Source organism: Austrofundulus limnaeus, unplaced genomic scaffold (genome assembly GCF_001266775.1).
Source record: "Austrofundulus limnaeus strain Quisiro unplaced genomic scaffold, Austrofundulus_limnaeus-1.0 Scaffold14, whole genome shotgun sequence".
NCBI classification, from domain to species: domain Eukaryota; kingdom Metazoa; phylum Chordata; class Actinopteri; order Cyprinodontiformes; family Rivulidae; genus Austrofundulus; species Austrofundulus limnaeus.
Genome location: NW_013952416.1, coordinates 3,907,898 through 3,920,021, shown reverse-complemented (window position 1 = coordinate 3,920,021; position 12,124 = coordinate 3,907,898). Strand labels below are relative to the sequence as shown.

At 38.9% G+C, this 12,124-nt stretch overlaps 1 protein-coding gene across 5 annotated transcripts in view; it reads left to right on the top strand.

Annotated features, from left to right (window-relative positions):
* Positions 1–12,124, top strand: part of ccser1 (coiled-coil serine-rich protein 1) — a 119,675-nt gene that overhangs the window by 2,948 nt on the left and 104,603 nt on the right. For all 5 annotated transcript variants that reach the window (XM_014002729.1, XM_014002728.1, XM_014002730.1 and 2 more), the window contains exons 2-4: positions 2,962–3,973; positions 5,299–5,716; positions 7,998–8,182. In XM_014002729.1, coding sequence (XP_013858183.1) covers positions 2,987–3,973; positions 5,299–5,716; positions 7,998–8,182 — 1,590 coding nt within the window. In that variant the 5' untranslated portion in view covers positions 2,962–2,986. The remainder of the gene's footprint in view (positions 1–2,961; positions 3,974–5,298; positions 5,717–7,997; positions 8,183–12,124) is intronic.

Genomic DNA, 12,124 nt, shown 5'->3' with positions numbered 1-12,124 from the left:
CGAACTTCATCATGGCAGAGCACCCCCCCCCCCCCCCCACACACACACACACACACACACACACACACACACACACACACACACCCCTTGTATGGCCTTTTTTTCCAAGTTACTGGTGATCATGATGAATCACTATATTTGTACCAATCCTGAATCATTGGTACTCAAACTAATACAGTACAAAAAGAGCAATTATTTTCCTGTCCGAATTCTACTGAAACTTTTTATTTATGTTCAAATGGAACTGATGCAAATTATCAGCAGATAAACAACAAAACCATCATTAACGGTAAAGGGAAGAGGAACTGATAACAGGTTAAGTGTTACTTCTCTAACATAGCTTGTTTCACTTGTGTTTTAACAACTGAGGAAGATACCGTGCTTTCGTGTGTATGCTTTCGTTTTGTCAACTTTAGTTGGCACAGACTCTTTAAAAACCTAGCATTCCTTAAAGAAAAGCGTATCACTTGCCACCTTTCCTATACCAAATTTTGAGAATAAGCTCTTCTGCCCAGAAGAGATGGAGTTGTAGCCGTTTTGGTTAAACCTTGTCAATTTTGAGATCCTGTGAGATCTGTTTGCCCTGAAAAGCTGCGTTGAGAACGACTCTCATATACACCTACTTTCACTCAACCTTGGTAAAATTATTGGAGTTAGCAGTGTTTGTGTGTGCTAGGGTTGCGTGGCCATCTTGAATGGTGTTAACTTCAAAAGTTAATGATTTATACAGCTGTGCATCCAATGATTACATTGCGAAAGTAAAAAAAACAGAGTGATTCATGAGATATTTACAGACACTACAGATTTATACACACATTGGCAAAACYTTGTCTATCCCTTTCAGTGATTGGAGATAATGAGTACAGTTTTCACTTATATTAATGTGAGCGTAATCAGCCTGATATTTTTGTCCTTAAAAGCCCCAAACTTTTATCCTTCACTAGATTGATTTTTTCTTCCTTTTTGGTGAGCTGAACAAGAGACACATTACCAGCCTGTTTTAGTCACTGTGTATCTGAAGGATGTTAAGCTTGTCTTAATGAGCCAGGTCAGAGTGCCAAGGTCTGGTCTAATGGTTGTGTGTTTGCGACGCACCCACGGTTGTCTCGAAGGACTTCTCAGCCTATCACAGACGACTGGTTAATGACGTGCGATGAAGGTCGTCTTAGTGTGGCTCACCTGGCCTCTGCCGGGCTAGAAGAGCTGGGCCCGTGTGTTTACCGTTCTGCCTCTCCCTTCCATAAACTTGGTTTCAGCTGTTTGCGTTCACACCCTGGACAACCCCGCTGGCACATCCATCCACCGCTCACATTGCTGACACATGGTTGTTGTCTTGATTAAAGCAAAATCTGTTGAATGGACTCACTACTTATCCCATTCTTTGAGCTTATTTTTCACAAATAGTGGGGCAAAAAACATAAAGCTTCAAGTGAAGTTTTTTGGTTAGTTAATTTTATATTACAGCTGTTAATTGTTATAATATAGACCTGGTAAAATTGTGTTAAAATATCAGATTTGCATCATTTTTGGACCTTGATCAAATGAACTGTCCCGGAGGTGAGACTCTAATTAGCCACTTCAGCCAAAGGGTGTTAATGTAAGCTTATTACAGAAACAGAAAACACTCTCACTGGTTGAAGGCAGCTTCTTCAATGTTACAAAGACTAAATTGTAAGTAGGTCTTATTTTTGATAGAAAACTTTGAAAACCTGTGTGACGAATGAGCACTTTGATCAGTTTCAACCTTAAGCCTGCCTACAATGTATTGACAGAGATTTGCTAATTGTTAAACCATAGTGGAAGTTTTTAAATGATGGTTTAATGAATAAGCCTTTTTTTTGCTGCCACTCTTTCTGCTTTCTGAGATAGGCATTAACGATAAGGGAGGTAATTAATTCTTGCATTTGTAAAAAGAAATCTACAGTTAATTTATCTTTTCTTATGTCTCCTTTTGCTTGTTATGCTCTCAGTACTTCCATTAAACCTGCARTCTCCCTGTGGGCTAGTCTTGTCTCTACATTATTTAGTTGTCAGATTTGTGTTCAGTGAAGTAGCTAGCATCTTAAACCACTTAGTCATCCATGCAAATCTCACACCAGCAATAACCACAATGAAAAAGAATTAGAACATGCCTTTTTTGGGTTACGCGTTTTGTGTTTCTGAACAGATCATGTTATCTGACCTCATCACAGAAACCAATCTTTGTTGTGGCAGGTGTCAGATTACATTGAAGCTATTATTTATAAACTACGTTGAATGAATAATAAAAAAACACTGCTCATTTTTAGGGGATTTTACAAACTAGTGAAAGCACTAATCTTTGCTCTCATTGTGTACTAGAAAGAAGTCAACAGTACGCATCAAAAATGGGGATTTTTAGAATGCCGTGTGTACGCGTAAAAAAAAGTTATGCAAGTTTCGGCTCTGTATTTAATTATTTTTTTCAGGCAGCTGAGTTTTGCAAAGGTTTTCTTCTTTGAGTTTTCACACCGAGGCTCCAGCACGCAGCAGCAGAGTAAACTGCTGTGTTTTTGTGTCTGAATTCATTACCGGTAATTGAACAGCAAAAATTGTCTCATAAATGTGACAGAACCATTCACATCTGAAGCCTCTGCAGGGTAAATAAGTTGCAAAAACTTGTTCAACACATTCAGTGTGAGAATTATGAGATTTTTCTTTAAACAGCCTGTGAAGCTATTTGCATTCATTAAAAAAAAAGCCAAATCTCTCCTCTGCAGTTGCCTAACGTATGGATGCAACATCTGTGCATGAGTGTGGGAGAGCTTTGTTGTGTYAGATTTTTTTACCTGCTGCACAGGAGAACGTATTGTCTAAAAAAATAGTTTGATCTCAGTTTGTGCTGAAAAATGAGGATCACAGAGGGGTGAACCACGTCTGCACAACTGGTTTATGTTCACGTGTGTTTATGGTGAAATCTTTCTGTCTCTTTGCTTTTTCCAGAGCGCCTCCCTGCTTCGGCTTCTAAATGAGCGAATCGGGCTCACGCCGTTCCACGCTTGTTTCCCGCCTGCCAATCTTCCGCCGCAGTGGCAGCAAGAGGCAGGAGTCTCTCCCCTCCTCGCCGTCTTCAGGGGGCGTGGGAAATGGCGTCCACACCTCGTCGCCTTCCAGCACCAACTCCAGCTCCGGCAGCACGGGCAAACGCCGAAGCCTCTTCCGCGCGCCGTCTCTTGGGTTCACGGCTAAGCGGAACAGCGACCCACGTGTCCAGCCCATCAACCTGAACCTTGCGCCCGCCCTGACGCAGACTCCCGACGCCAACGGAAACGACCAGCAGACAATAACAACGTCGGCGTCAGCAGGGTTCAGCGAGGGCGGCAGGCGGTCCAAGTCGCGCCACTCGTTCGGCTTTGGCAGCCACAAGCAGAAGAAGATCCCGCGTTCTCAGACGGAAGACTTTGACAAGGCCTCCTCGTCTTCCTCCACCACCAACCGGAATGTGTTCATCAACTGCATTAGCAACTCAGGAGCCAATGAAGGGGACGACTCCGGGTTCCTCGACGACTACAGCGCGGGCAGTAATAACAACAGARGCTCGTCACGCCAGAAGAAACAACTGCTGCCCAAGTCCTTTTCTGCTCACCACCGCTTCTCTCGCACATCTGATCACCACAGACCCCCAGAGGTCAATCTGGAACCTTCAAGCTCCACCACCGTCACTCCAGGGGCAGGGGGGCTCACCCCGGGCTCATGGCCTGGTGAACTGATGGGAGCTGGTGCTGAGAGTTCCCTTCAGTCCCCGATAATATCAGAAGATCGAACTACAGCCATCACTCCTTCAGAGTTCATTCCCATCACAGAGGATTCAGTATCTGAGGTGGATGCACTCCCAGCTCCCAGTCCTGGTGCGACTTCAGATCCTGTCGATGTTCCTGGACTGGTCACTGATCCTGCTCCACCTGACCCCGCACCGGCACCAGAGAGCTTCAGTGTGGCAGTCTCTGCTTCCCAGGTAGTGCACTAGTTTCATCCAAGAGTCTTTGAAACCCTATATAAATAACTGTATATGAGGCATAGGTCTGGATTAGATTGTAGACTGTATAAAAACCACAGTTTCACAGTAATACAACAAAACTTTGCTTTTATTTAAAAACAAAAATACAGTTACTATTTCTTTAGTGCTTAAATAACATTATATACAGCRTAATAATGATATAACAGGTCCTGATGCATCTCAGTAATCCAGGTAGAAAAAATCAAAAAGAAAAAAACAAGCCTATTGTTAGGCGATGGCCCTCTTTTGCATGTGACTAACTTGTTTGTCCACCATATGGAGGCAGTGCTTATAAGGCTGAGTTCACCTGAAACTCATCAAACTGAAGAAGTCTCTTGGAGGAGAGACGAAACTTTTCACTAAAGAAGAACCCATCCAGAGGACCTACTTATTTTTTCTTTTTAGTGACATAATAGCACAGTAWTACTAAATATTGTATTTACATATAGTAATTTAAAATTTATTGAACATATAGTCACCATTTAAATTCTGTGTAAGCTTTTTTCTGCACTCAGAACACATTTTAAACCACTTTAGGATCAGAAAACAGACACTTTGTCTCCAATCTCCTAATAATAAGAATTCAAACTGTAAGAACAGTGTGGCAGAAATATGTAGCAGTTTTGACACTGTGACCTTTTAACTGTTGGGTACACCTGCTGGAAACTGGTAATTGGCCCATTCCTGTGTTTGTATAGCGCATATTTAAAATATAAATCAGCGTTGCTTGAGTTTYATGAAAATGTTGCACCATGCTGGCGTACTTTTTAATATAATAAATATAATACAATATACTTATAAACACATATAAAAAAAAGTAATTTGCGATATTAAATAAAAAAAAAATAAATGCAAGATTTTCTTTCCTAAGTTGTCTTCCACATCTTTAAAAGCTGAAATGATGTCAGAAGCGCTCTGACAACCATTTGGAATCTAAAAATTAAAGTAAAACGGAGAACTGAGCTTTTTTCTTTCTGTTGAAGGAACTCAGGCTTGAAAACGAATAAAATGTTCACGTCTCAAAACTGGCATTAATATTTAAAAACCTTTGAGCTCTCAAACACTCCTTCAAAACAACTTCTGCTTTTTTCTCCAGTTTTTGTCACAAMCAGTATCTTCAAAACCAAATGAAAACAAAGTTTACAAGCCAAAGTGATGCTCTGTGAAATGTTCAGATTCTCTTCTASCTAATGTTAGATGAAGCAGGAACTTCTGTCTGTGAAGGAATCAGATAGCTTCTCAAAACTGTTTTCATTATAGTCGGTGAAATGTTCTCTTCTCAGGTTTTTTTCACTCCAGCCCAATCAAGCACAGAGAAACCTTTACTCCCTGACACCAGCACAGCCAACAACACAGACTATGAAACAGCTGTTTCCCTCTCGGAGCCAGAGACAGCTGTACCCTGCCTGCCTCTGCAGGAACAATCACTGGAAGAACGGAAGGAGAGGGAGGAAGAGAGGCAGGAAGCYAGGAAGGAAGAATCAGCAGAGAAGAGGATGGAGTCGGTGCTGGAGAGGAAGACGGGTTACCACACAGAAACCACAAGCGAGAGCGAAGCGGGAGGGGTTCGCAGCGAGGGCTGCCACTCAAACCCCGAGAAATCCGAACGGAGGGCAAGACACACGCTCTCTTTTCAAGAAAGAGGAAGCTTCTGCGGCTGCCATGAACCCAGGTCCTCTCACTTGAGAAAACCACACGCAGGTATAGAAACRCAAGCAAACACTTGCCACTGAAACACAGATTTATAAGCAAAGTCCCTGACACACACCGACACAAGCAGGTTTAATCTTTATTGCAGGAGAGATACAGAAAATACACACAGAAGCTGCTTCTGTCACTTTCCTATTTATGTGTTGTTCTTGTGTGTCGACYGTTAATCAAAGTGTTTTAACAATCAACAATACTTCTGTCTGATGCTAAACATTTATTAGTTTGTTCAAATGATTCACTTTTTTAATGATWCGTTTTACTACTACCAAATCTATAAAAACATGGACGCCTATAAAAATGTATTAGTTTATTATAAAATAGTTCTAGTTGTACTGGTGGTCTAAACAAATTCAGTAAAATTTCAAGCTGGTTTTTGTAAATGTAAGGTAAATAGTGTCGACATATGMAGAATAAAGATAAAGTCTTTCAAKGTTTTGAGAATGTTTACTAGGTTTAAAAAAATCTATATATGTARATATTTARTAGGGGTGCAACAATACATGTACTCGTATCGAACCGTTCAGTACAGTGCTTTAGTTTCAATACACACTTGTATCGAACAATACAGATATTTTAAATTTATTTTATCAGCTTGTCTTCTGAAGATGCTCTGTGTTCGACTACTCCACCTAGGCTGCATTGTCGAGCGCAGATCCACTGATGAACTTGCTGTTTCAACAAGCTTTAATTTAAAAACTGTACTTTTGAGGTTAAACAAATGTTCATAATTAATTTAAATAAAATACAAGTTAAAAAGGGCATGGGAACCGTGAGACAAAGTATTGAACCAAACCGAATCGTGAATTTTCTGTATCGTTTCACCCCAAAAATTTAGATACAGCTCAAARTAGGTTCAAAATTCATTTAGAAGTTGCTCCTAAGTAAACACAATTGTTTTCACTTCTGAGAAACTAAACAAAAACACTTTATTAGTAGTATTTTGTCACAGTTATTTGCCTTCTGTCTGAGAATAAAACAGTGGCTAAGTTTTTAACTTTAGTAGCTCATAAAATGAATAGTTACTTCAGGCAGCAAGTTYATATTTTAGTATTGTGATTAGGTTTCACATTAAAGTAGCTACTTTATTCATTTTCTGGTATGTTGCTTTAGTGTGTCAATAATGTGCTGCAGTCAAAGCTGAGAGGGCATTCATTCAAAAAAGGTACACAACATATAAGTTTAGAATTGATCCTTTATCAGAATATGTAGTGTACYAAAAGTATAATTCATTTTAAAATAGATACTCTTGCAGTCATTTGTCTGTTGTGCTAGAAACTGCAAATTTGACTTGGAGTGATACAGAATGTGACGTTGTGCATTACAAAACTGACACGATGATTTGCCAACAATCATTTAGTCAGTGCTTGAGGCCTGCTGTATTTTAGTATAAAACATTAGCTCAAACACAACAACAGACACATTGTGTTAGAATCCAGGCCTGCAGGAATGCAGAGGAATATTGATTACACTGTAAAGTGTTCARTAACAAACAGCAGGAACCACAGATAGTGCTGCATAAAAAATAGATGAGCTTATCTATTGGACTCCACAACAACAAAGATTTGTTGTATTAATTCTAACCACAGCCCTCTGATGTAACTCCCGCAGTGCTGCAAAGATTTGTGGTTAAAAAAAACGTGGCATTAGTTTTGTTCTTATGCATTTTTCAGAGTCATCTTGTACAAAAACAAAAATGCACATTACATACAGTGAGACTACAGCATCTACTGTGTGTGAGTGCATGTGTGGGTGGAAAGTGTAAGAGAGAAAATGGCTGGCATCAAGTCCTGTTTTTGTGTTTGTTTTGTTTTAAAAGCCTGTTGCTGTTTGCGAGGACATGATATTGTCTCTTTGCTTCACTTCCATGCTCCTGTAGATTACAGCYGAGCAATTACTGCAATCTTCCACTTTTCTTTCTGAGAAGTATTTCCCCTGAAATCTAACATTCATTTTCTAGTTTTATTGTTACAAAGCAATCTTGGTGTAGGTAATCTGAATAAACTTGATTATTGCAAAGCAATAAATACAATTTGAACAAAAGGCAATATAGCTGAACAGCTTTCATGAAAAGGAAGTTTTAACTTCATTTAAAAAGTTGACGAGGTAAAAGTGGTTTTGTCATTTAGTTTTATGAAAGAGCCCCCTTTTCCCCAGAGGCAGTAGGTCTGACTGCTTTAGAAATTAATAAAGAGAGGATTATACGTCAACGTTTCCATCTCATTTCGAGATATTTCTGATTCTTTGATTGTCTTTGTTTCTTCCGGTCCTCCAGCTTCTCTGTGTAACAGTGCCAGCCCCTACCATGAAGTGATGCGGATGGAAAGACGTCTGCGCTCCTCATCTGAGGGTGCCGGTGGGCCTCGTGTCTATGGAAACCACAGGGATGCTCTGGGCATGGATGGATGTGGTCTGCTTAAACACAGAAACAACTCTTCATCATCGAAACTAGGAAGTCTGGTAGGCTTAAGCTGTGTGTGTGTGTGTGTGTGTGTGTGTGTGTGTGTGTGTTTGGGGGGTGGGGGACATTTTCTGAGCCACAAATCCCTAAGATGTATAGCATGAATACTAATGGATTGTTTTAGTGCACACGACTTGATTTTAAGTTTTGGATCGTGCTCGGTTATTGTGATTTCACACTTTAAAGGCACTAATTATTAATTTATAAAAAGTACAGTGTCATATCTGTATAATGGTTTATATTCTAATAAAGATATCAAAGGAAGGCATAGCTAGAGCATAGATACATTTACATGCACATGCAAACTCAAAAAAGGCTAAAAATGATAAGGGTGTGCTCTTTTCTTTTTCCACAGTATGACATCAATGTTTTTAATTAACTGTTTCTAAATTAAAACAGGAGGACATATTATAAATGAGGCAAAGAAATTAGTTGTTTTTTTTCCCCAAAATACATGTATTTGCAGTTAAATATGTTTAAAGCAGCAACGTGTGCAACCAGACCTTTCTGGTGCAGAACAATCAGGATAAGAAAAACAGCGAGCTGTCATTTGAGCAACAAACAAGTCGTCAGCTTGACTATGTTTTTATAAAGTAATGACTACACTCAGTGACCAGAACTACTCTTTTATTGTTATTCAGACATGTACATGTTTCAGATTCCTGAGCTGCATCTATTAGTGAAATCATTACAAAACTTCAATAGGCTCAATTAATTAAAAGATGCAGTATGCAAACTAAAAGAGCATAACATAAACACAGAGCTCAGTGTCACTTTGCCGATAAAAGCAAACAAAGAAGCTTTTAATCACCTAAATTCTGGCAGCTCACCAACAAGCCATCAGCTGTTTTATGTACACAATTTTGCTGTTTGGACAAGGGCTGTTTATAAGTTGGTTCACTGGTGACACAAAGCAGGAAAGCACAGATTTTCGTGATTTGATTACACCTCAGCAGGAACTCTTATTGCCAAGAACAAAACAAGAATTACAATACTGAGGCAGGTCAGCAACAAAGCATGGTAACAAGGATGTGTATTTTCAGGCAATTCTGTTGGAAAAAATATGAAAAATTCATACAAATTAACTGCAGATGTGTGAATTTTGTAAAAAACAAAAAACAAAAAAAAAAAATCAGACATATTTATTGTCCAAACACTCTTGACTCCATATGCTTGTATCCAAAGCAAAGATAATAGTTTTCTCATAGAGAAACGCTTCACTTGATTACCAAATTGCCATTACATCTACACAATGAGTTCCAATCTTACAGAGTTTAGAATGAGTGAGTGCAATTTGGCCACAATTACAGGCAGCTGCTTGCATACACTCACTGATTTCAGTCATTACTGATGCCTCTGACCGTGTAAATATAAAAAGTATTTCTGGACACCACCACAGAGCACTTGTTTTTGTCTTCTCGGCACATAAAAATCCAACACACAGAGCTTAGACAGATTAGCAAACATTTATGAAAACTCTGATAATGAGTTGGTTTTACAGAAAGTAGAAAGACGTAGTTGTACCAAATAATATTTGCAAAATAGGTTTTTTTAAGCTTTATATCTTGTTATAATGTCATTCCCTTGTCAAAAACATGCACAGAGTGTGGCTTTGACTCATTCATGCATGTTTGAGAAATCCTTGAATCTCCTGTGGTAGCAGTGTGTAGCTGCCTAAACGCTAAAGCACCGCCTATTTGTGCAAAGCTCCTCCCTGGAACTCAGTTCCCAGCTGAGCTCCCACCACTCAGAGCACCCCTCCCTCGAAGCATTGTTGTGAAAACATGCTGAAGTGGGAGCGTCTGAAACGGTAGGAGGTTCTTAAAGAGACAGAGGCCAATTTCAAGGCTTTTAGATAGACAACAAATGAAGGTTGCTTGATGGTATAGCTATGTGCCTGGAAAATACATAATACCCCCTTTTTAAGATAAGAATCTTTAAATATTTAAAGAAAGTATTAGCATAATATGAAAAAATACAGACAAACAAAAGTAGTGTTCTTGAATTCAAAGCTGTTTTTATTCAGCTTCTGCTTTCAGTGTAAATATGGATATATGAAGCACTAGAAAAACTTCTTCAGTCATCTGATGGGTTTAGGGCTTTTATCCTCTGTGTTTGTTTTATCTGCTTGCACACATTGCTGTAGTCTTTGTTGATGCACAGTTTGGCTAAATTCGTTTTTGTTTTTAGAAATCAGTTCTAGCGACCGGGCTGGATTTTCCACAACACCCACTTGGAAGCTCTATGGGAGGCAAGTTAGTTCAAATCAATCCTTTTTATGCTACTAGAGAGTAAACACTTCCCGGAGAGAATAAATACACAAAATACGTTGCCACCTATTGCACAGGCTACAGCTGCCTCTCGACGTCCACTTTACTAAACACGGTGTAATCTTCTTCTTCCCTTCATTGTGCCTATGAAGTACCCTTCAGGGCTTGAGTAATGGAGGAATGGTAAGAGCCAGGGAGTGTTTATTAAACTATATCCTGCCTCTCCTCCATTCATAAAAGTTTATCATCAGCTTAATGCACTTATTGCAAATGAAAAAACTGCATTTAGACACCCTAGTTTTTCTCTTATCGTTAACAGAGTGCAATACGTAGAAAGCAATAACATCTAAATAAACCTTATGACCACAGTGAGTGGATGGATGAAACAATTAAAATGGTCTGCACGTTGTTTGTAGTTTTACCGTGTGACTTCCTGGTGTTTTTGTGATAAGGCCTTTTCAGTTCAGCACCTGTGCAGAACTAAACAGAAACACATTAAAGCACAATACCAATCTGCCAGGTGGATGTGCTTTATTGTTGATTTTTTATCACAGCCCAAACAGATTATAACTGTCATAAAGCATATCAAGCTTCAGTTTGCATTGAGAAATGGCTGATTGATTTAATTTGCTGAAACTGACTGCACATCTGATGTGCGTCTGTGAATTGAGGCAGGCTTATGTTTGCTCATGCAGTTTGGTGATCTCAATCTAGCTGCGCCAGATTTACAGGAGAAAAAGTCCCTTTTAGACGAGGCGAGACACTTTTGTTCCAGGCATATTCAGTGTTAGTCTTTCAAGAGTCTCTCAATGACGTCTGGAATAATACTTTGACAGACCGATTGTGATTACACTCAAAACTTGCTCACAAAAATGACTTACCGGTACACAAAACGTTCTCAAGAAATTCTCCTATTTCAAAGACAGTCAGACCAACGTTTGTTAGCACTTGACTGACATTCAATTCATCCTACCCCTTTTTACCCCCACCTGTTTTTTATATATGTATACAGATGTTATATTCAAGATAAATAAAGAAACAACAACACTGAATATATGGCAGAAACAGAGATTCACTTTTGCATTTCAGCAATTGCTTAGAAACTTGCTGGCTGAGAGTATTTTAATGCAAAAACACCCCTTGTTTTCATACTTTCCAATACTTTTACAGTCCTATAAAAGCTAATTATTTAAAATAAATCTTGTTTTAATTATACAACAGATGAAGATGCTCTTCGTCTCGGAGACAAATTGTAAAAACTAGAGGCAGATGGTTGAAAAACAATGAGGATATTTGCACATGTTGCTCTTTCATACTCACTTTATTCTTATAAAAGCGTCACAAATATCTTTCACACAACAAAAAAAAAAAATGTTTTCAGAGGCAAGATACACACCATTTTAATTGTTTGTTGTCTCACTTCTGAATAATTTGTGATTAGTGAAAATATTAATAAACACATAMTCAGAGTTATTGTTTAGATAAATCTGAATGCGTATGTTTTGTGTAAGGCACATTTAATAGATAACATGTAGTCTAATCTAGTATTCACTTCTGATGTCCTCACTTAAATCTGGTATAGGAAAACAAATATATATGTGTGTGTGTGTGTGTGTGTGTGTGTGTGTGTGTGTGTGTGTGTGTGTGTGTGTGTGTGTGTGTGTGTGTGTG